General features: G+C 45.6%; 1 protein-coding gene across 1 annotated transcript in view; it reads right to left on the bottom strand.

Annotated features, from left to right (window-relative positions):
• Positions 1 to 27,247, bottom strand: part of tgfbr1b (transforming growth factor, beta receptor 1 b) — a 119,075-nt gene that overhangs the window by 24,024 nt on the left and 67,804 nt on the right. Inside the window, exons 3-8 of the mRNA XM_038809801.1 lie at positions 26,013 to 26,255; positions 14,000 to 14,230; positions 12,324 to 12,491; positions 11,830 to 11,986; positions 6,018 to 6,142; positions 5,315 to 5,445 (exon numbers count right to left, since the gene is read on the bottom strand). Of these exons, the coding sequence (XP_038665729.1) occupies positions 5,315 to 5,445; positions 6,018 to 6,142; positions 11,830 to 11,986; positions 12,324 to 12,491; positions 14,000 to 14,230; positions 26,013 to 26,255 (1,055 nt within the window). The remainder of the gene's footprint in view (positions 1 to 5,314; positions 5,446 to 6,017; positions 6,143 to 11,829; positions 11,987 to 12,323; positions 12,492 to 13,999; positions 14,231 to 26,012; positions 26,256 to 27,247) is intronic.

The following is a 27,247-nucleotide window of genomic DNA, read 5'->3' as shown; positions in this document are numbered from 1 at the left end:
AAACTTCAGCAAATACACCAGGAGCAGTTGCAACATTAGGCGTCAGTCTGTATTTGTCATTACTGCCAATGAGGGTGGCCACTGCAGAGGCCAGGTAGCAATGCAATGTCACAAAAATGAGTTAACAGCAGAAACATGGCACTGTGATAGACGATCTGCTAATATATAGCGAGTGATTGGTCATTTCATTCTCCCTTTGGCTGGAGATGTTCCAATGAAGCCATCAAGGCCACTTGAGCATTAAAGTGCAGAGCACCGGCCCACTATGGGTGGGCAGGTATATAAAGGGAAATTGAAGAAATCGCAAGCTGCCAAGTGTATGCACCTGACCCAAGGGGCTCCTCATCCCCAGTTCCCTACCAGGCTGTGTGGATGGTTTATTAGTGTTAGGTCCTTTTATGTCGTTCATCATGGTTGACTATTTTGCTTGCCCGATGGATCGAGTGAAGCAGTTACACACGATGACCAGAAAACACATCCTGGCAGACCCAGACAAAACAAAGGCATCAGTGAGTTCCCAATCCCATCATCCTTTCCAGACCTCCAAATGGTCAACATGTTGACAATATTTCTGCACAACCTGGCACAGGTACAGAGTTTCTGCAGCACCCGCAGTCATTGGGTCCTTGAAGGACTGGAGTCATAGCATCCAAATGGTGTCTGATAATGGCCCACAATTCACTCAAATTGCCATCAGTTACAGTTTTCAACACCGCACCAGCTCCCCAAGGTATTCACAATTAAACTGAGCCATTAAAACCCTATTGAGAAAAAAAAATATACACCCCAGGAGGCACAATCAGGCAGAAAAGGCCAACCCAGTGCTGGTAACACAGAATACTATGATTTTAACTCCAAGTAAACAAAACTCACCCAAAGCAACTAAGCCCACCATTTCTCCAAACATGACCAAAACCGAATCTGATGGAATTGACAGTGTCCAGACCATCTGAATTTATATAGAGTTAAGAGACTTGAGGAGCCGGGACACACAAATAAATATGTTGGGTTGGGGGTGTTCGGCAAAACAAGGGAGACTGATGAACAGAGTTGCCCACAGTATGATGTAGAGAGATGTATGACAATAGGCAAGAGACCGAGCTATATGGAAAGTGCGTCAAGAAGTCAACATGAAATTAGCTCTTACTTTGGGCTAAACCTTTTACATTTGTACAAAGTAGTGCGTCAGCAATAAGCACTACAGTACAAGCCTCTAAAGCTTTTAATGAGACATACTGACCAAACCCTTACAATACCTGACCTGCAGAGTATTTCCATAGAACATAGAACAGTACAGCACAGAACAGGCCCTCCGGCCCTCGATGTTGTGCCACGCAATGTCCGAATCAAAGGTCAAGCTATCCCACTCCCTGTCATTCTGGTGTGCTCCACGTGCCTATCCAATAACCGCTTGAAAGTTCCTAAAGTGTCCGACTCCACTATCACAGCAGGCAGTCCATTCCACACCCTAACCACTCTCCGAGTAAAGAACTTACCTCGGACATCCTTCCTATATCTCCTACCCTGAACCTTAGAGTTATGCCCCCTTGTAACAGCTACATCCACCCGAGGAAATAGTCTCTGAACGTCCACTCTATCTATCCCCCTCATCATCTTATAAACATCTATTAAGTCGCCTCTCATCCTCTTCCGCTCCAAACAGAAAAGCCCTGGTTCCCTCAACCTTTCCTCATAAGACCTACGCTGCAAACCAGGCAGCATCCTGGCAAATCTCCTTTGCACCCTTTCCAATGCTTCCACATCCTTCCTATAATGAGGTGACCAGAACTGCCACAATACTCCAAATGTGGTCTCACCAGGGTCATATTTAGTTGCAGTATAACCCCGTGGCTCTTAAACTCAAGCCCTCTGTTAATAAACGCTAACACACTAGAAGCCTTCTTCACGGCTCTATCCACTTGAGTGGCAACCTTCAGAGATTTGTGGACATGAACCCAAAGATCTCTCCGTTCCTCCACATTCCTCAGAACCCTGCCGTTGACCCTGTAAACCGCATTCAAATTTTTTCTACCAAAATGAATCACCGTGCACTTTTCAGGGTTAAACTCCATCTGCCCTTTTCGGCCCAGCTCTGCATCCTATCAATGTCGCTTTGCAGCCGACAACAGCCCTCCACCTCATCCACTACTCCACCAATCTTGGTGTCATCAGCAAATCTACTGACCCACCCTTCAGCCCCCTCCTCCAACTTATTGATAAAAATCACAAATAGCAGAGGACCCAGCACTGATCCCTGTGGTACACCGCTGGTAACTGGTCTCCAGTCTGAAAATTTTCCATCCACCACCACCCTCTGTCTTCTATGTGATAACCAGTTACTTATCCAAGTGGCCAAATTTCCCTCTATCCCTCACCTCCTTACTTTCTTCATAAGCCGACCATGGGGAACCTTATCAAACATCTTACTAAAATCCATGTATACGACATCAACTGCTCTACCTTCATCTACACACCTAGTTACCTCCTCAAAGAATTCAATCAAATTTGTGAGGCAAGACTTTCCCTTCACAAATCCGTGTTGACTATCCCAGATTAAGCGGCATCTTTCCAAATGGTCATAAATCCTATCCTCAGGACCTTTTCCATTAACTTACCGAAGACCAACTGGCCTATAATTACCAGGGTCATTCCTATTCCCTTTCTTGGACAGAGGAACAACATTCACCATTCTCCAGTCCTCTGGCACTATCCCCGTGGATAGTGAGGACCCAAAGATCAAAGCCAAAGGCTCTGCAATCTCATCCCTTGCCTCCCAAAGAATCCTCGGATATATCCCATCTGGCCCAGGGGACTTGTCAACCCTCAGGTTTTTCAAAATTGCTAATACATCCTTCCTCAGAACATCTACCTCCTCCAGCCTACCCATCTGTATCTCACACTCATCCTCAAAAACATGGCCCCTCTCCTTGGTGAACACTGAAGAAAAGTATTCATTCAACACCTATCCTATTTCTTCTGACTCTATGCACAAGTTCCCACTACTGTCCTTCACCGACCCTACCCTCACCCTGGTCATTCTTTTATTTCTCACATAAAAGAGTAAAAAGCCTTGGGGTTTTCCTTGATCCCACCCGCCAAGGACTTCTCATGCCACCTCCTAGCTCTCCGAAGCCCTTTTTTTTTTAAAAAGCTCATTCCTTGCTACCTTGTAACCCTCAAGCGACCTAACTGAACCTTGTTTTCTCATCCTTACATACTCTTCCTTTTTCCTCTTGACAAGACATTCAACCTCTTTTGTGAACCATGGTTCCCTCACACGGCCATTTCCTCCCTGCCTGACAGGGACATACCTATCAAGGACATGCAGTATTTGTTCCTTGAACCTCCACTTTTCATTTATGCCTTTCCCTGACAGTTTTTGTTCCCATCTTATGCTCCCTAATTCTTGCCTAATTGCATCATAATTACCCCTCCCCCAATTATAAACCGTGCCCTACCGTATGGCCCTATCCCTCTCCATTGCAATAGTGAAAGACACCAAATTGTGGTCACTATCTCCAAAGTGCTCTCCCACAAACAAATCTAACACTTGGCCCGGTTCATTACCCAGTACCAAATCCAATGTGGGCCCCCCGCCCCCTCGTCGGCCTATCCACATATTGTGTCAGGAAACCCTCCTGCACACACTGTACAAAAACTGTCCCATCCGAACTGTTCGACCCATAGTGGTTCCAATCAATATTTGGGAAGTTAAAATCACCCATGGTAACGAGACCTCCACACCTATCCATAATCTGTTTTGCAATTTCCAGCCTCTCTGCTTTTATTGCGCCCATTAAGTTGTACTTCTGGGTATGGCTCTCCACGTTTTCTCTCAATTAGACCAGATTGTAACACAACTTGCAGAAGAATTAAAAAAGAATTGGCTGGCAAATAGAGAGCCCCTGCTGACTTGAGAAGGAAACGCTCAGACTAACATTGACTAGCGCATGCTGGAAATTAGACAAAGGTGAGACACATTTTCAGACAACACAGAAGTAGAAGCAGCACGTTTGGATATTGGAATGAGGGGTTCATACTTTGAAACCTCTGAGCGGGAATTCAATAGATTTAGAACGAGGATCTAAAAGATTTAGTCTTTGGGCAGGGTTTTCCCACCGTGTCAATCACCAGGATTGTCCGGTTTCACCGCAAGTCAATGGAAGTAGTTCACTGCAGCTGCAGCCCCCAAGGCAGGGCTGGAAAATCCCAGCCTTCAGCTTACACTTCCGTAAAATTTAAATGGCAGCATTTTAAGAGCTTTCAAGTTAGAGAGCTAAAAATTAAAACCGTTGCGACGTCATATTAAACTTGCAGGTTTACGACTATATCTTTCTGAAACTAGATTGCGAAGAAAAACAACATTAAACCAAAAGCGCTAGTGACAGGAGAAAAGACTGTAGTTCAGAACAAGGTCTTTCATGAACAAAAGGAGGGGAAAATTAAAACAGTGGATCTTCTACCAATGAAATCTTTTGATCCATGCAGCATGGATGTGTTGGGGGACATTTTCTGATACTGGACTATGATATAATTATAGTTGGCTCTTTAACTACATTTTTGCTCCTATATTACTTTTGAATAGTTCTGCTGAGACAAAAAAGGTGCAATTGTCTTAGATGCCAGTTTAGAAGAGGCAATTTGTAGGAATAGATAGTGTATACACAATGCTGGTTAATATCAGATAGGACACAAAATGGCTGTTAGCTAAGATAGCAATACTAAAGACACAAAATGGCTGAACTAGCCACATTCCTGAACAATAAGTTACAAACTGAGTAATCTACTTCATGAGAACCAGGCGTGGGTATTTATAGGGAGTATGTCAACAACCGCTGATAATAGCTTCACAGAACAAGGAGCACAATGTATCCGTAATAGCTCAAGGTCCCCAGTTGCAGACAGGACATATCCTTATGTTAGTCTTGAGTGACGTTTGCATGAAGTTAGGGGCGGTTAAGACAACATCCACTTTAACCATATATGTGATAACTGGGATGCTAAGAAAATTGATTGACTGCATGTAATGAATTGTGACGCGAAGATAGTCAATTGATTGTATGTAAATGAAAATGCAACTAATTCCGCCCCTTGAATCTGTATATTAACCCAATGCAAACCTTAGCTCAAATGAGAAAGAGTATTGCGAGGTTGCGGAGCGTCCAAATCTTTCTCCCAGATCTGACATAATAAACTGCTTTGTTACTCACTCAAATAGGCCTACATGTAAATATTTTCACCTCTGACAGATTGAGGAGCTCGCTTAAACATGCTTTAGAATTTAAATGCAATCACTGAAATTCATAAGTATTACCTCACAACTTTGCCACCGATTAGGAATATTTGGCCTCAGCTTCTGCTCACACACCACTTTCCTCATTTCCTCAATTGAAGGGTCCGATGGTACAAGATCATAGTAAGGCAGTTGATAGTCTTCATGAATACCTAAACCATCAGTTCAAATGAAAAAAAAATGAAAATCGCTTATTGTCACAAGCAGGCTTCAAATGAAGTTACTGCAAAATGCCCCTAGTTGCCACATTCCGGTGCCTGTTCGGAGAGGCTGGTACGGGAATCGAACCGTGCTGCTGGCCTGCCTCGGTCTGCATTAAAAGCCAGCGATTTAGCCGTGTGCGCTAAACCAGCCCCTATAGGCAACTAGGTTATTTAAAAGAAAAATGTACATTTCACATTCCATGAGTCGCAAACTATTGTAATGTAAGGAAATGGAAAAGAGGGAACACTAGGGCATTACATGCATCCTGAAGGCTAATCTAAATTTTTGAATTCTTATTCAGCTTTGCCAAAGTTACATCATGATCATCTATCAGGCATTTAAAGAGCAGAATAGCGAGGTCACAGCATAGTTTTCCATTACACAATACTACTTTTTGCTCATGGTGAGGAGTGTTTATGCCTGGAAATCTCATTTCAGTTACCCAGTGCTAGCAATGGGACATGTCGTAAAGCTCCACACTCCCCCACGTCTCAACATTGTCTGGATTGTTTTTACTTACCACCCACTGAACATCTCCGTGCAATTTCCCAGAATACCAAGCCCATAGCATAGATATCTGCCCTTTTAAAAGACTCAAAATGTTTCATATTTATAGAATCATCAAGGACTTCTGGAGCCATGTATCTGTAAAAAAGAAACAGAAGACTTGTAGACTGCTGGAAAGCATTACTATGAATCCATCATTAATGTATAGATTGGTTTTTAAAAGAAATCCAAGCAATTTCACCCCACTTTCTTGGGGAATTCAATGCTCCTTGTTACTTTGTAAGGTGCAGAATAAAATTTAATGGGTGGGCGGATCACATCTTGATGCAGACGAGGATGTTGACAAAGGGAATGAAGGCAATTGCATTATCATAGAACAATTAGGGCTGGGGGAGGAGGGGTGGGGAAAAAACACAAGTAGTAGTTACAAGGAATTACATTAGAGGAATGTATATAATTTTCTGTAGCTATACAGGTGGCTCAAATGGTCGGTTATCTCCCTTGCACCTGGAAGAGAACAGGATGAGTTTCAAAAGGACAAAATTTGTATTTGCGACTAACGTTCAAGCCAATTGCATAGGGAAGAATAGGATGGAGTTCATAAAACTGAAGTTAGGCCAATATAGATCAAAGATGCAACCACCAATGGTGTGCAAAAGGATTTTCAAAGTAGCAATTTTAACATTCCTTCTAGCTGCCAGAGGGAGGCCAGTCAGGGAGAAGCAGAGTATGCATTTGAACATATTGTATGACTGATCTGGTCCAATCCTTTGATTTGTTTTCCACTGTAAATCTGTCGCACTATAGTGATGGACACCGTAGGTCAGGAACTTGCACTTATATTGCACTTTTCATCTGTGAAGTTTCACAGAAGTATAGTCCGACAAAGATTGACATAGGGCCAAAGGAGAAAAAATTGTGAGTTGAGACTATAAGCTAAAGAAGTAAGTTTTTTTAATAAACAATTTTAATGAGGTATTTTCCGGCAATGACCCTCTCAAGGCAAACTTGATTTTCTCTAAGCACAGGAAACGCGCCATGTCTGACAGCCAGGCTTCTGACTTCGGGGGTTTGAGTCCCTCCAAGCTAGAAGTATCCCTAAAAAAAAGTATCTCAGGCTCAAGTAAATTTGATGCAGATATTAGATGTTGCTGGTCTTAACAATGCATTTTCGGTTCATACTTCCAAATCAGCTTGTGCCTCAGAATGTTCTTCCCCTTCAGTTCGAATTTAAAAACTACCAGGGAAGCAAAGGCCAAGACGTCGACCTCTTTCTCCCCCTGGACTTCCGGGGCCACTGAAACCCCAAAAATCGCCACCTCTCAATGGAGGGTGGACTCATTGCCACCCTAGTGTTCAATACTCTCGACATGACGTCCTCGAACCCCTGCCAATATCTCCTAAGCTTTCGACAAGCCCAAAACATGTGGACATGGTCTGCCGGTCCTCTCAGACAGTTTACACACCCGTCCTCTTATGCCGAAGAATCTGCTCATCCGGGACACTCATTTGGGCCCGGTGGACGACCTTCAACTGAATCAGGTCAAGCCTGGCACATGTTGCAGTCCCATGAAAAATGAAAAAAATGAAAATCGATTATCACGAGTAGGCTTCAAATAAAGTTACTGTGAAAAGCACCTAGTCCCCACATTCCGGCGCCTGTTCGGGGAGGCTGTTACGGGAATCGAACCGTACTGCTGGCCTGCTTTCAAAGCCAGCAATTTAGCCCTGTGCTAAACAGCCCCCTCCATTAACTTTGCTCAGCACATCCGCCCACAGGCCTTCCCCAATCTCCCCTCCCAACTCCTCCTCCCATTTATGCCTCAGCTCCTCGGTCTGCATCTTCTCCGCCCCATGAGCTCCTTGTAAATAGCCGAGACACTTCCCTCCCCCACTCATCCTCTAGACACTACCCTATCTTGGATCTGCTTTAGTGGCAAGAGTGGAAAAGAGGGCATCTGCCTACGCAAAAAGTCCCACACCTGAATATACCGGAATTCATTCTCCCTCGTCAAACCTAACTTGGCCTCCAGCGCCCTCAAGCCAGGGAAGCTCCCTTCCAAAAACAAATCTCCCATCCGCTCAATCCCCGCCCTCCGCCATACCTGGACTCACCCGTCCAACCTCCCCGGGTTACCTGAAACTGTATCCAACCAACCGGAACGGCAGCTCCCTCAGCCAGTCCCCTTGGTCCCTCTCCTGAACTACAAACATTTCACCTTTTGTCATATTCAATTTGTACCCCGAAAACCATCAGAATTCCCCCAGGGTCACCATGATCCGTCCATCCCCGCCATCGGGTCCGAAACATTCAAGAGCAGGTCATCTGAATACAATGAAACTTGTGCTCCCCCCTTCTTCCCCCCCCCCCCCGTCCCGGCGGCATTGTCTGGGGAAGCATCCCTCTGTCTCTTGCCTCATTAAAAACCTTGACCAGCAGTGGCCCAATATCCCGGAGGGCGTTTTATAAAATTCTACCGAGTACCCATCTGGCCCTGGGGCTTTACCTGACTGCATGGCCTTTAAGCCCTCAAATATCTCCTCAGCTCCGATCGGAGTGCCCAGCCCTTCTTCTAGCTTCCTACCCACTTTTGGGAATGTTAGGCTGTCTAAGAAGTGCCTCATCCCCCTCCGGCCCCACGGGGGGCACCGAGCTATAGAGTTTGCTATAAAGTCCTTGAAAGCCCTGTTCACACCCGCCGCATTCCCTACCAAGTTACTGCCCCCACCCACCACTTTACCTATTGCCTAGCCGCCTCCCTCTGAGCTAGCATCCTGCTGGCTTTCTCCCCATGTTCATATACCGCACCCCTTGCTTTTGTGAGCTGCTCCACTGCCTTACACGTGGACACCACCCAAAAACTCCACCTGCAGCCTCCTCCGTTCCCTCAAGAGCTCTGCACTCGGCGTCCCTACGTACCTCCTATCAATCTGCAGGATCTCCGCTAACAGCCGGTCCGTTTCTGCCCTGTTCGTTTTGTCTCTGAGCCCGGATTGAAATCAGCTCCCCTCTCACCACTGCCTTGAGCGCCTCCCACACCACCATTGCTGAGACTTCCCCCATATAGTTGACCAGCAGGTAGTTTTGCATACACTTCCTCACCCTCTTGCACACCCCTTCGTCCGCCAGCAGTCCCACATCCAGCCTCCACTGTGGGCGCTGGAAGCTCTCTTCACTCGCCTGTAGCTGGACCCAATGCGGGGCATGGTCGGAAATGGTGACTGCCGAATACCGCGCGTCCACCACCCTTGTCAGTAGATCCCTACTCAGTATATTTTTAAAAAACTATCCGGCAGTAGACCCTATGGACGTGCAAGGAAAAGGAGAAACTCCTTCCCTGTCAGCCTTCCAAACCTCCAAGGGTCCCACCCCCCCATCTGCTCCTTGAACTCCCTCAGCTCTTTTCCCATTGCTGACACTCTGCCTGCTTTTGAGCACGACTGGTCCAGGCCTGGATCAATAACTGTATTGAAGTCCCCTCCCATAACCAGATTGTGGGAATCCAGGTAGGGTATCTTCCCCAGCACCCCCTTTATGAAATCTGCATCATCCCAGTTTGGTGCATATATGTTGACTAGGACCAGCTTCCTCCCTTCCAGCTTACCGTTAACCATAACGTAGCGACCTCCCCCGTCCAAAACAATACTCACCACCTCAAATTGCACCCGCTTGTTTACCAGAATCGTGAACCCCTGGTCTTACGAGTGGAACACCAGGCTAACCCAGCTCTTACTCAACCTAAATCTGGTCCACTACCTTCTGGTGCGTCTCCTGCAACATTATCATGTCCACCTTTAGAGCCCCAAGATGTGCGAACATCTTTGCCCTCTTCATCGGCCCATTTAGCCCTCGAACGTTTCATGTGACCAGCCTAGTTGGGGTGTATCGCGCACCCCCTCCAGCCCCCCTTGCCGGTCAGCCATCCCCTTTCCTGGGCCTGCCTCCAGCCCCTGCCCCGCGCCTGTGGCCTCACCTCTTGGCAGCATCCATCCCCGACCTCTTCCCCAATTCTAAAATTAAATCCCTCCCTCGTCGGCTGAACACCCCCCCCCCCAACCCAGCAACAACACTAACCCCATCCCTAATCTGATTGTATACACACACCCCCACTGTGCTCCTGCAGACTAGCTCACCCAGCTAGCCTGGTGGCCCACAGCTCTGGCGCCAGCATGTCTCCCACCTATTGTTGCCTACCTGCCCACCCCCCCGCCCATCGAAACCATCGCCCTCATCAACCCAGCCCCGATAACCACCCACTTTAAGAAACAGATGCCAACGAACGTCAATGTAAAGAAAAACAAAGCCAAACTCTCGCCATAATACAGATCAAAGTAATACTACTCAAAATAATACAAAGGCAAAAATCCCCACCACCACCCCCTGACAACACAGAAAATCCACCAAAATAGAGTAATTTAAAAAAAAAACCCTACTTAAACAAAGCACAGTTATCGAAGAGAAAAAGCCAAGAACCAAAACGAACGAACGGAACAATCAGTGCAAACAGCATTTAAAACGAACAGGAAAAACAGTTTCTCAAACTTAGAGCAGAATGTCCTCAAGTAGGCACCAGTCCTTTCCTCCTGGCGAATTCCATAGCATCCTCGGGTGACTCAAGGTAATGATGTTGGTCCTCATACGTGACCCAAAGTCGCGCCGGATACAACATTCTGAACTTAACCTGCTTCTTGAACAGGATCGACTTGACTTGATTAAAGCCTGCCCTCCTCTTGGCTACCTCCACGCTTAAATCTTGATACACCCCTAATATGCTGTTGTCCCACTTACAGCTCCGCGTGCACTTGGCCCACTGGAGAACGCGCTCCTTATCCAGGTGCCTGTGGAACCTGACCACCATCGCCCAGGGGGTCTCCCTGCCGCAGCTTCCTCACCAGCGCTCTGCATGCCCGATCCACCTCCAACAGTCAGGGGAAAGCCCCATCTCCCAGCAGCTTCTGGAACATTTCCCCCACAAACTCTCTAGCATCAGCCCTCTCCTGGAGGCCAACAATCCTTAGGTTCTGCCTACGAGACCTGTTATCCAAATCCTCTACCTGTTCCAGCAGCCTTTTTTGCCGGTCCCTCAGCATCCCCACCTCCATCTGGTGTTCCCCCTGTTCAGCTATCACCTTATCCAGTTTCTGGATCGTCCGGTCCTGGGCATAGGCTCTGTTCCATCCTCGCCACAGTTTCCTTAATCAAGTCCAGACATTCCCGTTTCTGTCTGGCGAAGCCTTCCCGGATGACCTGCATCAGCTCCTCCGTTGATGGTTGGGCCGAAACCCCAGGGGTCTGGACACCGGTCATCTTGTCCGCTGCTGCAGCCAACACCCAGCTTGAGCCTGTCTTTTTGTTTCTTCCCTTTCCATAAACCAATATATGCCACAGACACTTGTTCACAGCTTCTTCAAGTCCAGCGCTTAAAAGCGCAAAAAAAGTCGGAAAGGTCGGAATGTCTAGCCAGAGCTGGAGCCACCAAATGTGCGACCTACTCCCTCTTAAATCGCCACTGGAAGTCTAAGAAGTAAGTTTTAAAGAGTCTGAAAGGAAGAGGAAAGTGAAGACATTTATTTGGAGAATTCCAGAGCTTGTGGTGTAAAAGGCTGGATGCAAGCACCAAAGACTGCAGTAAAGAGTAACCACACACTCAAGTCCCTAACTATCTGTAAGTAACCCCACAGATACAAATATTTAAAAAATAACCAGTGAGGTGGAACATGGGAAAATAGCAGTCTTCAGAGAAAGTATTATAGAATCCATAGAGCAGAAGGTGGTCATTCAGCCCATCGAGTCATATAGATGTGAGCACATAAACATGCTTTACCTTTTTGTTCCCACTCTGTGATTTGGAGCAATATCAATTGTATCTGTGGCTGAATCATGCCTTACTGCCAATCCTAAATCTGCAATGCAGCAAGTTCCATTCTTCTTTACTAAAATGTTTTTTGATTTCAGATCTCTGTGAGCAATGGCAGGTTTTCCTATAGAAAGGAGAGGTTATCACATTAGAATGCAAACAGAGTTTAAAAAAAAAAATATGCCTGCAAGTTTCTTTGGACAACTGGACAAATTCTATACAGATGCTTTCTAAATATTCACCAAGGATGACAATAGTAGAGACCAGGCATGCATTATGGATTCTGGTAGCATTTCAAATACACAGAATAACTAAGAATGTCCTTTTCTTTTCAAAAAAAAAAAGCACCTGCTTATTTTGTCTACTTGTGCTTTTAAAAACAGAAAGGGAAACCTGCCCGTGGAAATCCTGATTCTGTTGGGCACGGAAAACGTGTTACAAATACAAGTTCATACCCTTACCTTGTGTACCAACAATCTCCATATGCAAGTGTGCAAGTCCGCTCGCTGTGGAAAGTGCCAGTTTAATCATTCCTTCCACAGTAATGGTGTACCTGTTCAGATAGTCGAACAGGGAGCCGTGTTCATGATAATCTGATACCAGCCACAATTGTGTCCAGGTCCCATTGTCTGAGGGCAGGAGGAGAAAATGACAGTACATCGTAACATAGCCACACCAAGGTTGTGCTTGTGAACAGGCAAGGGTTTAATTTTAGTTTAAGTCACTGAAATGCAAAATAGGCACTTTAACTGTGGCTTTATGCAGGACCAAATCGTTCTGTGAAGCTAAGTGCAGGTTTTTTAAAAAAGCTATTTAGCTTATTCTTCTACAAAAGAATATCGCATCATCCAACCATCTTGAATAATTTCAAAGATTCTGCCACCACTGTGGAACTTTTAGGCATTCTTTGCATGAAGTATTCCCCGTTAACTGTTCAGCAGCCTTCTGCACTAGGTTTCATGGCCCTATCCATTAACTCCAAAACATGGTTATTTCACTTGTGTTTTGGCAACCAAAATGTAGATCGCCATGGCACTCATAGCATGGCCTAACCAGAGTGATAGAGCTTCAGTATGACTGCCTTCGACAAATACTCTTAATTGGCAGATACAGCTTAACATCCTCTTAAGATTACTGATTTCTATGCTGCAATGACTGGACACAACAGCATTCAAATTATACCACTTTGGCTAGTTAAACACCACTCCTAAATAATCTTTATATTTTTTCAATGTTTAATATCTAGTCATTGCTTCCCTCACCTTAGTCCAAACCCTGCTAGAGTGGTGTCTGTATCATTAAACTCTTTTGACAAATAGATCCTCCCTATTAGCACCCATAAGCACGGTGGCACAGTGGTTAGCACAGTTACTTCACAGCTCCAGGGTCCTAGGTTTGATTCCCGGCTTGGGTGACTGTCTGTGCGGAGTCTGCACGTTCTCCCAGTGGGTTTCCTCCGGGTGCTCCGGTTTCCTCCCACAATCCAAAGATGTGCAGGTTAGGTGGATTGGCCATTCTAATTGCCCTTAGTGTCCAAAACTTTTGGGTGGGGTTACTGGGTTATGGGGATAGGGTGGAGGTGTGGCCTTGGGTCAGGTGCTCTTTCCAAGGGCCGGTGCAGACCTGATGGGCCAAATGGCCTCCTTCTGGACTGTAAATTCTACGATTCTAATGATTTACCAAATTTACAATGTCATATGTAAATGAAGAACTGAAGGAACTTATTCTCTTGGCTCTTCATTCAGTGCATGCTATTTCCCCACCATGAATATAAAAGTTCTGAAAATTTTAAATCAAAGATTTTCTGAATAATCTAGATGCATTAGATGAAAGAGCCAAAGTCAATTTAGGAAGCAAAAAAAAAAAACTCAATTTGTAACTCCTAATTCTGAAACTAGATTATTTTCAAATTAGAAATCAATTTGCTCATTAATCTTTTGTCAGTTATCAGTGGGAGACCAATGGTAGGGTTTTCTTTATCCCTCATTCTTACCAGGACATCACATCAAAATACATATGCTCCCAAATTAAAGATTTGCTCTTACATTAACAAACCATTACAGCTACAAAAAAAATCATGGTCAATCCACCAATTTAGTAACTCGTATTGGTACAGTAAATGAAAATAATTTGGTACCTTTGTTATCTGCTGCAATAAAGCCAAGAATATTTTCGTGGCGCAACATTACAGTCTGGTAGATTTCTGCTTCACGAAACCATGACCTTTCTTCACGAGAAGAGAAGATTTTTACTGCAACTTCTTCACCCCGCCACTTCCCTCGCCAAACTTCTCCAAACCGGCCTTTACCTATACTTTCTTGCAGTACAATTGTTCTTGCAATTGTCCTTTGCACAAGTAAAGGCAGTCCTGAAATATAAGGAGGAATAATCAGTTAATAATTAAGCAACACAATAGACTGAGCAATGTTTGCATCAGATATCCAATTTATTTTCATCAAACTAGCTCACTAACATTGGACTAATAACATTTCTCTCCCTTATTCTTTACAGTTCCACCAACTTTCATGCAATAGAATCAATGTTACATAGGTAACAGTTTCACCATCAACTTAAAATGTGAGACAAGTGCAGCAGCTCATCAAAATATAGCTACAAACCGCTGGTGTAATATTTAATTGAAATATTTAAAAGCTCAAGTTCAAAATATGCAGTATTTAGAGCATTACTGAATTATTTGGGTACTAGTTTTGATATGTACACTTGCTACAAAGATGGTTCTTTGTACTCTAAAATGAATGGGTTTTTTCATTTCAAACAATGGTTGAGCTACGCTGAAATGACAAGTATGAGTGTTCAACAATCGTGGCCACTCTTAGATTTCACCCTCGCCTTGGTGCATCTACTCCTCTAATCTTGTTCACTCAAAGCCATTTCCATTCTTCACCACCAACTTTCCAAATCCCTTCTTTTGTATCTACCTCTGGGAAAGAAAACCTCAAAGTTGCTACTAACGGTTACATCCATTACCAGATCTTGGCCAAGTAAAGCTCCACTTATTGAAAAGTGTAAAATAAAAATACAGCCTGTACTGCACTGTCAGCTTTCAGAAATCTGCTGATGGCAACTACATTCATCTTAAAGCTCCAGAGAGCTCCACCAACATGTAGAGTCACAGAGTGAGAGAATTTTAAAAACAGCACAGAAAGAGGCCCTTCAGCTCATAGCGTCCATTCCGGCCATCACCTAACTATTCTAATCCCATTTTCCAGCACTTGGCCCATAGCCTTGTATGATTTTAAGTGCTCATCTCATCCTTGTTGAGAGGGTTCCCGCCTCTACCACCCTTTCAGGTAGCGAGTTCCAGATTCCAACCACCCTCTGGGTGGAAAAGCTTCCCCTCACATCCCCTCAAAACATCCCACCCATTACCGTAACTCTATTGACCCCTCTGCCAAGGGGCAAAATTCCTTCCTAACCACCCTTAGTATTGGGTGGGGTTACTGGGTTATGGGGATAGGGTGAAGGTGTGGGCTTGGGTTGGGTGCTCTTTCCAAGAGCTGGTGCAGACTCTATGGGCCAAATGGCCTCCTTCTGCACTGTAAATTCTATGATTCACCCTATCTATGTCCCTCAATTTTGTACACCACAATCTGGTCCCCCACTCAGTGTTCTCTGCTCCAAGGAAAACAACCCCACCCTATCCATTCTCTCAATAGCTGAAATGCTCCAGCCCTGGCGACATCCTGGTGAATCTCCTTTGCACCCTCTCCAGCGCAATCACTTTCTCCCTGGTGTGGCTACCAGAACTGCACACAGTACTTCAGCTGGGGCCTAACCAGCACTTTATACAGCTCCAACATAACCTCCCTGTTCTTATATTCAATGCCTTGGTTAATAAAGGCAGTATTGCATATGTCTTCTTATCCATCTACTCTGCCTGTCCTTTGTATTCAGGGATCTATGGACATGCACAATGTCCCTCTGATCCTCTGTACTTCCAAGGGCCCTACCATTCATTGTATATTACTTTGCCTCGTTAGCCATCCCAAAATGAATTATTCACACTTTTCAGGGTTAAATTCTATTTGCCACTGTTCTATCCATCTAACCAGCCCGTCTATATCGGCCTGTGATCTAACACCTTGCTCCTTGCTATTTACCACACCACCAATATATATGTCGTCTGCGAACTAACTGATAATAGCTCCTACATTCAGTCCAGATCATGTACACTACGAACAGCAAGGGACCCAGCACCATTTGCATGATTCCTGCAGGACACAACTAGACACAGGCTTCCAGTCACAAAAACAACCTTCAACCATCACTCTCTGCCTCCTGTCACTAAGCCAATTTTGGATCCAATTTGCCAAATTCCCCTGGATCTGGCTCTTGCCATCTTGATCAGTCTCCCATGCGAGACTTTGTCAAAAACCTTATTAAAGCCCACGTAGACTACATCAACTGCACCTCCCTCATCTACACACCTAGTCACCTTCTCCAAAAAAAAAAACGAATTTCTAAGACACGATCTCCCTTTTACAAAGCCATGCTGACAATCCTTGATTAAAGTTTCTTGATTAGTTTATGTTCCTTGTTTAAGTTTAAGATCCATGATGTAATTTTGGATGAACCATGCTTTTCTCCTGCTAAACAATAAGTGAAGTCATGGTATTTAAAAGCTCGGCATGAGAGAACTAGCGAGGTTAGAAAGAATATTGCGAATTTGGTGACTCTCTGGTTGTTACGATTAGAGACCGTCTGGTTTGTGGGCCAAGGAATGAGGACAAACAGTAGAGATTGATAACTGAACAAAATTTAGTTCTTAAAACAACCTCAGATAGCCATTTTGATGGAGTTACTGCTAAGGAGGCTTCTCGGCTTACAGCAGGCACAAGGTCCATAAAATGGCCACCGCCTACAGAATGTCTACCTAGCAACAGGTGTGCCATGGCTGTGCAAAACAGGTAATTCACAGGCTGATTGCTGAAGCAAAGATAGCAAATGAAAAACAGGTGCCAAAGTTGGCCACACAGCAGAAGCTTGAAGGAATAAGCTTGAAGGAATAAACTTGTTGCTCCGGAAAAGATCCACAGAAAGAAAGGCCACCTGAAAAACAAAATGAATTCCACCAAAATAATTTAGTGTGGAAAAGTAAAAGAATAAGAACAATGAAGATACAACACAACAATTTAGAAGAACTTAGAATGGGGATCTTATAGAAACATAAAATAATTAAGGGAATAGGTAGAAACAGGGAGGTTGTTTCCACTGGTGGGTGAAACTAGAACTAGGGGTCATAAGTCTCAAAATAAGGGGGAACAGATTTAGGACCGAGTGGAGGAGGAACTTCTTCACCCAAAGGGTTGTGAATCTGTGGAATTCCCTGCCCAGTGAAGCAGTTGAGGCTACCCCATTGAATATTTTTAAGGCAAAGATAGATAGATATTTAACAGGAAAGGAATTAAGGGTTATGGTGAGCGGGCAGGTAAGTGGAGCGGAGTCTATAAAACGATCAGCCATGGTCTTATTGAATGGCAGAGCAGGTTTGAGGGTCCAGATGGCCTACTCCTAGATCTTATATTCTTATGCAATTTGACCCAAAACTGCAGTTAAATGTACTATCTTAAAATGACAGGCGTTCCAAAACTAAAATGGTCAGCCAATAAAATTGGATGTCGATACGGTGGAGGGGGGGCTGCCATTTTCCTAAAACTTTAATCACCTACCATTAAAGCCACCTGAGGACTGCTCCAAGGAAGCAGTTAAGAGGACGCATCATAGTCAAAATAGGGTTAAGTAGGCTCTGTTGTCCGACAAAGTTTGAGTGCCCTTTGGCTACTCTTGGCCAGAGAAGATAAAGTTGAACTGCAGCATTGCAGACAAGTTAGTTGATTCTAAAACAGATCTTGAAGAGCATCTTAACAGAAATACAGTAGTGTATGAACATACACTGGGATCTATGAAAGGAGTACAAGTGACACTTAAGATCGAACAAAGCAGCCAGCCCAAGGGTTGGTCAAAGGTGGTCACCACTTATGACTGGGAAATCCGTATTCTGCCTGTAAGCAGGACGAGACTATTTGCATTTGCAGAGATTTCAAAACAACCATCAATCCAGTTGTGTGTGGATCCATACTCACTACCATTGATTGCTCACTGGCCTGGAAGGACAGATGTTCAGCAAGATTGACCTATCGCAAGCCTACCCGGAAATGAATGTTGCGGCCGAATCTCAACATCTGCTCACCAATGTAACATAAAGGGCTATTCTGCTACAAGTGATTATATTTTGGTATAAATAAGGTCAGCAGGGAGCCTTCTTCCTTGAGTTAAGGAGTGTGTGGGGGAGGGGGTGGGTGGAGGGCATTGTGAGGTGCTTTGGGCAAGGGCAGCCGCAGTAGCACGTTATGCTGGTGAACGGAAGTGAGGTAGTGGGGAAGGCCAAGCAGGGGAGTAGGAAGGTTGCTGCAACGTGGCAAGGGCTGAGAGATGACAGCGTCAGCAGCAGAGAAAGGGGCAATCTGGGATGGGCTAGGTATAGAGTGGAATTAAGGGGGCGAGAGTTAAGTAGGGAAGATGCGGACAGTAGAAGGGATTGGAGGCGCAAGCCTCCGGTAAGGTTGGTAAAATGGAACGTCCGGGGACTGAATGGGCCGGTTAAAAAGGTCACGGGTGTTCGCGCACCTCAGGAGCCTGAAAGTGAGGGTGGTCTTTCTGCAAGAGAAGCACCTCCGTGTGAAGGACCAGGTTAGGTTAAGCAAGGGGTGGGTCGGGGAGGTTTTTCACTCAGGGTTTGATTTGAAATCAAGGGGATGGCAATTTTAATGAGCACAAAAATGGGACTTGAGTGCGAAGGTGGCGAGGGATCAGGGTGGGAGAGATACATTGTGAGTGGAGTATTGGGAGGGGCACCGATAGTATTGGTAAATGTGCATGCCCCAAATTGGGATTACATGGGTTTTAGGAGGGGGTTACATTTAGCAATCCCAGATTTGGCCACGCACCAGTTGATCATGGGAAATTTTAACTGTGTCCTGGAGCAGAGGGTGGATAGGCCGAGCCGCAGGTCGATGGGAAGGGTACGAATGGCGAGAGAGCTGGGGGTTATGGAGTAGATGGGTATGGTGGACCGATGGCGTTTTAAGAACCCAGGTGGAAGGAAGTATTCCTTCTTTTCACACACCCATAAGGTGTATTCAAGGATTGACTACTTTGCAGTGAGTTGGGAGATTTTGGTTGGGGTGGAGGGGGCAGAGTATGCGGGGATAATTATCTCGGACCATGCACCCCACAGGCTGGAGATTCGGTTTAGAAAGGGACGAGATCAGAGGCCGGGGTGAAGGCTTGACTCAGGGTTGTTGGCCGATGGAGGGTTTTGTGATAAGGTGCAGGCAGAGTTTAAGGAGTATGTGCAGTTGAATCAGAATGGAGAGGTGTCGGCGGCCATTTTTGGGGGAAGCACTGAACGCAGTGGTCCGGGGGGAAATTATTTTGTTTACGGTTCACGCGGGTAAGGAAAGGACGGTGGAACATGACCATCTAGTGAACAAGATACTGGAGGTGGACAGGGAATATTCGAGAGTGTCCACTGTGGTGAGATTGGAGAGGAGGAAAAGGTTGCAGGGGCAGTTTGACAGGCTGACAACGGGGAGGATGGTAGGGCAACTGCGTAGGGCGGCAAATGAGTATAGGGAAAAGGCGAGCGGTATGCTGGCGCACCAGCTGCAGAAGCAGGCTGCGTCCATGGAAATATTGAAGATATGGACTGGAGATGTGGTGTCAGAGCCAGGAAAGATGAATGAGGCATTTAGGGAGTACTACCAGCGACTTTATGAGGCGGACCCAGGGGGAAGAGGAGCGGGACATGGGATGGTTTCTGGATGAGCTGGAATTTCCCCAGGTGGAGGAAGCAAGGGGCAGGTATTGGAGGAGCCCCTGGGGCTGAGGGAGGTGCTGGAAAGTATCAGGGGTATGAAATCAGGGAAGGGCCCTGGGCCAGATGGGTACCTGGCAGAATTTTATACGGAATTTGCAACAGACCTGACACTACATCTGTTGGGGCATGTAATTAAGCGCTGGAGAAGGGAGAGTTGCCAGAGATGATGATGCAGGCACTAATCACACTAATCCCAAAAAAAAGGAAAGGATCCGGCGGAATGTGGGTCGTATAGACTCATATCACTATTGAACACGGATGTGAAAGTCTTGGCTAAGTTTTTGGTGGGGAGCATGGAGGACTGTGTACCGGGGGTGGTTGCAGATGATCAAATGGGCTTCGTGAAGGGCAGGCAGATCATGAATAATATAAGACGGCTGTTGAATCAGTCAGGGACGCTGGTACTGGAGGTGGTGGTGTCCATGGACGTGGAGAAGGCATTTGATTGGGTGGAGTGGCGGTACTTGTTCGAGGTTTTGGGAACGTTTCGGTTTGAGCCGGGATTTGTGGCATGGGTGCAGTTGCTGTATATAGCACCAAGGGCAAAGGTGAGCACCAAGAGGCAAGGGTGAGGACAAACGTTATGAGCTCACGAAGCTTCGACTTACACAGGGGTACAAGGCAGGGGTGCCCACTGTCACCGTTGCTGTTTGTGCTGGCCATAGAGCCGTTGCCGATGGCTCTCAGGGGATCGGCAGGGGGTTATGAAGGGACATAGGGAGGATCGGGTGTTGCTCTATGCCGGTGACCTCTTGTTGTATGTTTTTGATCTGTTGGGAGTGTATGGGAAGGATTATGGGCTTGCTGGGGAGGTTTGGAGGGTTCTTGGGAGAGAAACTGAATGCAGGGAAAAGAGGTATTCCCGGTGAATGAGCTGGGTCAGCGGGCTAATTTAGGGGGATGTCATGTACGGTAGCGAGGGACAGGTTTAGGTACTTGGGGATTCAGGTAGCGAGGGAATGGACAGGGTTCCATAAGTGGAACTTAACGAAGCTGGTAGAGGCAGTGTTGCCAATGTAGGTATTCAGGGAGCCCGATGGTGCAATTCACAGTGAAGATATGGATTCAGCCGAGGAGGTATTTTAGGATGGAAGGGATGTCGGTGCTAATGCCCCCGTGCGAGAATCATGGGTTTGAGCCAGGGGAGATGCATAGTGTGTACAGGAAGTGGAGAAAAGTGGGGCTGGTCAAGATGAGGGATTTGTATTCGGAGGAAGGGTTCGCCAGTCTGGAGGAGCTAAACGAGAGGGTAGAGCTGCCGAGGGGTTTCGAGTTCAGGTTTCTGCAAGTTAGGGACTTTGCACAAAAGGTCTGGAGGGGGTTCCCTTGGTTGCCAGGATACACCCTGCTGGATCGACTGCTGCTTCCTGATGTAGATGGGGAGAGAAGAATTGGGGTTATATGTATGTGGCTGGGAGAGGAGGGAGGTGCGCAGGTGGTGAAGATTAAGGAGAATTGGGAAACTGAGTTGAGAGGGGAGATCAATTGGGGAGTATGGAATGAGGCACTGCAAGGATGAGCCTGATACAGTTTAAGGTGGTGCACAGGATGTATATGACTCGGGCGAGAATGAGTGGGGTTCTTTCAGGGGGTAGCAGAGGAGTGCGAGAGGTGTGGGCGGGGGCCAGCGAATCATGCGCAAATGTTTTGGGATTGTGAAAAATTGGGAAGATTCTGGGCGGGAGTGTTCGCGGTCTTAGCCAGGGTAGTGGAGGAGGTGGAACCTTTGGTGGCGATATTTGGGGTTTCAGAGAAGTCGGAGCTCATGGAAAGAAGGATGGCCTTCTCCTCTCTGATTGCACGCCGGCGAATTTTGCTGGAGTGGCGGTCGGCATTGCCACCCGGGGTAGCGGCTTAGTTGGTTGACCTGTACAACTTCCTGCAGTTGGAGAAGATAAAGTACGAGTTATGGGGCTCCGCAGGAGAGTTTGAGAAAAGGTGGGGGATGTTTGTGACCGTGTTTGAAGAGCTGTTCGTTGCGCGCACACGCGGGGGGAGTGTGGAATCTGTACAGACTGTATTGTTGATTGCTGGGAAGTAGGTTGGCTGTAACCTGCTTTGATACATGTTTGTAATAAAATACACTTTAAAAAAAAAAAAAATTGTGTTTTAATGTCGACCGCCTCTGTTTCAACGGCTCATGGACCATTTTGTAAGCAGTCTTCAGGGGGTACATTGCTTCCATGACGACATACTCATCACTGTACCAATGAATGGGAACACTTGTGTAACCCAGAAGCCACATGGTCTTTGCGTTACGTTACTTTGAGTAACATAAGCCGCTACTTGGTGTAGGCGTTGCTGAAGGATACGCCAGACCTCGAGGTCCGGGGACATTTGCATACGTGCAGTCCGGTCAGCGTAATTTGAATTTGTACCTGTGCAAGAGACCCGAGGCGTTAGAGTGAAGGCAAGCATCCAGCAGAGGGCAGCAGAGCGGAGGTACTGATTGGCTGTTCCGGGGAGATTTGCATACGTGCAGTGCAGTCAGCGTAATTTGAAGGTGGGTTGTGAAGGGGCTGTTATCAAGTGACAGTTAAACCCGAAACAATTCCTCAGTGTTTCCCTCCCTACTCTAACCAAAGAAAAACCGTGGTTGTCGGGAAGGTAAGTTTCTCTCTTTAAAAACTTACCTTGAAGGGTGACATCACAGCAAAGCAGTGACCTGATTGGCTGATAAGGAAAGTGCTCCAATTTGCAGTAGCTGGGAGAAATTTAACTCTTCGTGTGTTGGTGAGTATTGTGATTGGTAAGTAAAATCTTTATTCCTTTCACTTATTAATTATTTGATATTATATTTGCAGTCAGTTAAGGTAAAGGGTAAAAACGGCAGGAGATCCCAGACCCGTGTTATGCTCCTCATGCGCAATGTGGGAATTCAGGGACGCAGCCGATGCCCCTGACTCCTTCATGTGCGGGAAGTGTGTCCAGCTGCAGCTCCTGTTAGACCGCATGACTGCTCTGGAGTTGCAGATGGACTCACTTTGGAGCATCCTCGATGCGGAGGAGGTCGTGGATAGCACGTTCAGTGAGTTGGTCACACCACAGATTAGAATTGGTGAGGGAGACAGGGAATGGGTGACCAAAAGGCAGAGAAAGAGCAGGAAGGCAGTGCAGGTGTCCCCTGCGGTCATCTCCCTCCAAAACAGGTATACCGTTTTGGATACTGTTGGGGGAGATGACTCACCAGGGGAAGACAGTAGCAGCCAGGCTCATTGCACCGTGGCTGGCTCTGCTGCAGAGAAGGGCGGGAAAAAGACTAGGGAGTTAGGAGATAAGTTAAAATGTAGGACCTCAAAAGGTAGTAATCTCAGGATTGCTACCAGTGCCACGGGACAGTCAGAGTAGAAATTTAAGAATAGTCAGAATGAATACGTGGCTTGAGAGATGGTGCAGGAGGGATGGGTTCATATTTTTGGGACATTGGAACCGGTTCTGGGGGTGATATCTTTGCAGCATCCTTGAGCACGGTTGAGGTCCCGGAGGACTGGAGAATTGCTAATGTTGTTCCTTTGTTTAAGAAGGGTAGCAGGGATAATTCAAGGGAATTATAGACCTGTGAGCTTGACGTCAGTGGTAGACAAACTGTTGGAGAAGATACTGAGGGATAGGATCTATTCACATTTGGAAGAAAATAGACTTATCAGTGATAGGCAGCATGGTTTTGTGCAGGGAAGGTCATGTCTTACAAACCTAACAGAATTCTTTGAGGAAGTGACAAAGTTAATTGTTGAGGGAAGGGCTGTAGATGTCATATACATGGACTTCAGTAAAGCATTTGATAAAGTTTCCCATGGCAGGTTGATGGAAAAAGTAGTGAAGTCGTATGGGGTTCAGGGTGTACTAGCTAGATGGATACAGAGCTGGCTGGGCAACAGGAGACAGAGAGTAGTGGTGGAAGGGAGTGTCTCAAAATGGAGAAAGATGACTAGTGGTGTTCCACAGGGATCCGTGCTCGGACCACTATTGTTTGTGATATACATAAATGATCTGGACGAAGGTATAGGTGGTCTGATGAGCAAGTTTGCAGATGATACTAAGATTGGTGGAGTTGCAGATAGTGAGGACTGTCAGAGAATACAGCAAAATTTAGATAGATTGGAGAGTTGGGCAGAGAAATGGCAGATGGAGTTCAATCCAGGCAAATGAGAGGTGATGCATTTTGGAAGATCCAACTCAAGAGCAGACTATATGGTCAATGGAAGAGTCCTGGGGAAAATTGATGTCCAGAGAGATCTGGGAGTTCAGATCCATTGTACCCTGAACGTGGCAACCCAGGTTGATAGAGTGGTCAAGAAGGCATACAGCATGATTGCCTTCATCGGACAGGGTATTGAGTACAAGAGTCAGCAGGTCATGTTACAGTTGTATCGGACTTTGGTTAGGCCACATTTGAAATACTGCGTGCAGTTCTGGTCGCCACATTACCAGAAGGATGTGGATGCTTTAGAGAGGGTGCAGAGGAGGTTCACCAGGATGTTACCTGGAATGGAGGGTGCTAGCTATGAAGAAAGGTCGAGTAGATTAGGATTGTTTTCGTTGGAAAGACAGAGGTTGAGGGGAGACCTGATTGAGGTCTACAAAATTATGAGGGGTATGGACAGGGTGGATAGCAGCAAGCTTTTTCCAAGAGTGGGGGAGTCAATTACAAGGGGTCACGATTTCAAGGTGAGAGGGGGAAAGTTTAAGGGAGATGTGCATGGAAAGTTTTTTTTTTTTTACGTAGAGGGTGGTGAGTGCCTGGAATGCTTTGCCAGCGGAGGTGGTAGAGGCGGGTACGATAGCATAATTTAAGATGCATCTGGACAGATATATGAACGAGTGGGGAACAGAGAGAAGTAGACCTTGGTAAATAGGCAACAAGTTTAGATAAAGGATCTGGATCGCCGCAGGCTGGGAGGGCCGAAAGGCCTGTTCCTGTGCTGTAATTTTCTTTGTTCGTTGTTTGTAAGTTGAACGCATTTATTGAGCGATTAACAAGGGGCAATTTAGATTGGCCACGCTAAATTGCCCCTTAATTGGAAAAAACTAATTGGGTACTCTAAATTTATAAAAATAAGAGTCTAGCCTTGTGATAGTTTGTGACATCATTGGCTGCCTCAGAGGCCTCGTCTCAGTCTAGACCAAGCCTTCAATAGTTGTTTACTCTGCAACGGCTGCAATAAACCTGTGTTGTTATTTGGATTCATCCCACATGAATCCACTTCATGTTCTTTCGTTCTGAGTGCGCAGAATATAACACACATTGTTGTCTCTGCCATCATAAAGGGCCATCACATCCAGTTTTGAAGTTATGCCTGCTGTGCCTCGATGACATTGAGATCCCAAGCCAACATTGTACTGACTGGTCTTTTTTTTTATTCCTTGTGGTACCAACTCAGTTCAGAGAATTTGATGAGAGAATGAGAGAGGGGTTGGGGGGGGGGGGGGGGGGGGGGGGGGGAGAAGAGAAGAGAAAGAGCACTCAGCTTTTGAATGCCTGGTATTGGCCTTTGCCACCAGTCCGTCCATTTTGTACCCATTTTCACAATTAGATCTGCTGCTGACAAGAAGCTGAAGAATCAACTACTTCACTTCATCCCAAATAGATGGCAAAGCTTATTTCAAAAACAACTCTGAAGTAAAAAGACTGCCAAACTTTGAAGTGTAAAACAATGCCGCATCAAGTCATAATGTAAACATACAATAGAAAATATTTGGGAAAATAATTTGGGCAGCATGGTAGATAGCACAATTGCTTCACAGCTCCAGGGTCCCAGGTTCGATTCCGGCTTGGGTCACTGTCTGTGCGGAGTCTGCACATCCTCCCAGTGTGTGCATGGGTTTCCTCCGGGTGCTCCGGTTTCCTCCCACGGTCCAAAGATGTGCAGGTTAGGTGGATTGGCCATGCTAAATTGCCCTTACTGTCCAAAATTGTCCTTAGTGTTGGGTGTGGTTACTGGGAACTGGGGATAGGGTGGAGGTATTGACATCGGGTAGGGTACTCTTTCCAAGAGCCGGTGCAGACTCGATGTGCCTAATGGCCTCCTTCTGCACTGTAAATTCTATGATAATCTATGAAAACTGGAAATAAAAGCAGGAAATTCTGGAAATGGATAGATTAGTCAGTAATTAGCTAGCCAAAAACGAATGGCAGATCAAAATTTCTGTTCTATTTAAGGACGATGCCCACAACATTTAATTACGCAAGCAACAACCCCCCCCACACATACAAAGAAGGGTGGATTGTAATCTAAAATTCCAGCTTTACCTGAACCAGATCCAGAAGTGGTCATATCATAAATTAAATCTTTGAGAGTGGTGCCCTCGGAAATAAATGGATGATCCATGGTCGGATCTTCTTCATGAGGAACACGATGATGAATGACCGCGCGATTATGAAAAAAATAGAAGGCCACCATCAGTAAAATGCAAACCACACAAACTGGTCCAGCGATGACTGCTGCCAATTCCACGGGCCCCAAATTTAACCAAGGGGGCTCTGCTCGAGTCACTAGGAATAATGCACAAACAGAATTACAAAGTTAAGCAGTCTGAACTACCCTATATTTTACCAATTATAGAAATCATTTTATTTCCCCATCAATTATTCCCTTTGCTAATCACATGACATGAAATCAGCCGATTTTATATTGCCTGCCATTGTGAATAACATTTTGTTGCACTGCAATTTTTCCAATGGTGGGGGCCAATTGGAACGCTAAAAAAATTGTTTATAATATCTTGCTCCAGTCTTGAAGCAGATTTCCAGCTGCAACTCTGAGGCATGGTGCAATATAAATGAACTTATATGATCACTGAATGCCACTGTATCTTATGGGAAGAACTTCAAAAACTGCAATGGATTAATTCTCCATGTGTCCTTGGTTAGCTTTATTTTTTTCCCCAGACATCATGCTGGAATTTGATGTATTTTCCACACTTCTGTGCATGAAACTCAAGGAGATTAAAGTTGCAATGGAATAGCTAACTTAATATTTTTGGAACCATGCAAAACCTCTCCTGTGCGGACTCCATTCCCCGAACAACGGAGAAAATATATTCCACAACACTTAACGCAAATCCTGGACGTCACCAGAGTTAATAGAAATGATTGTAGGTCAAAGGAGCAGATTTTGGGTCATGGTTACCTTTAGTTCCTACCTGGTTAGCAACCAAGTTAGTAAAATTATTTAGCAAAATTAAAATATTTGATTACTTTTTGGCATGATTTCTGTAATATGTTTTGAGCTACAACATTCCAGAAGCAAACAACCTGGTGACAGCCCTGATCTGCTTCAATCATTAGATGCTGCATCAATTGACAGTTAGAGTGGTATTAAGACCCAAGTTAAAATATGCAGAATGTTTAGCAAAGCAAACCACACACCATAAACGTTAATTCAATCAAAGATGTGAATCAATAATACACGAAGGGAATAAATTCAATGGACAAGGTTAGAGAGAAAAACCCTAGCTAACAACCATTTGCAATTATGAGCTCTC

The sequence above is a fragment of the Scyliorhinus canicula genome, chromosome 10, assembly GCF_902713615.1.
Source record: "Scyliorhinus canicula chromosome 10, sScyCan1.1, whole genome shotgun sequence".
NCBI classification, from domain to species: domain Eukaryota; kingdom Metazoa; phylum Chordata; class Chondrichthyes; order Carcharhiniformes; family Scyliorhinidae; genus Scyliorhinus; species Scyliorhinus canicula.
Note: the sequence above shows the minus strand (reverse complement) of the source record. Positions and strands in the feature narration are given on the sequence as shown.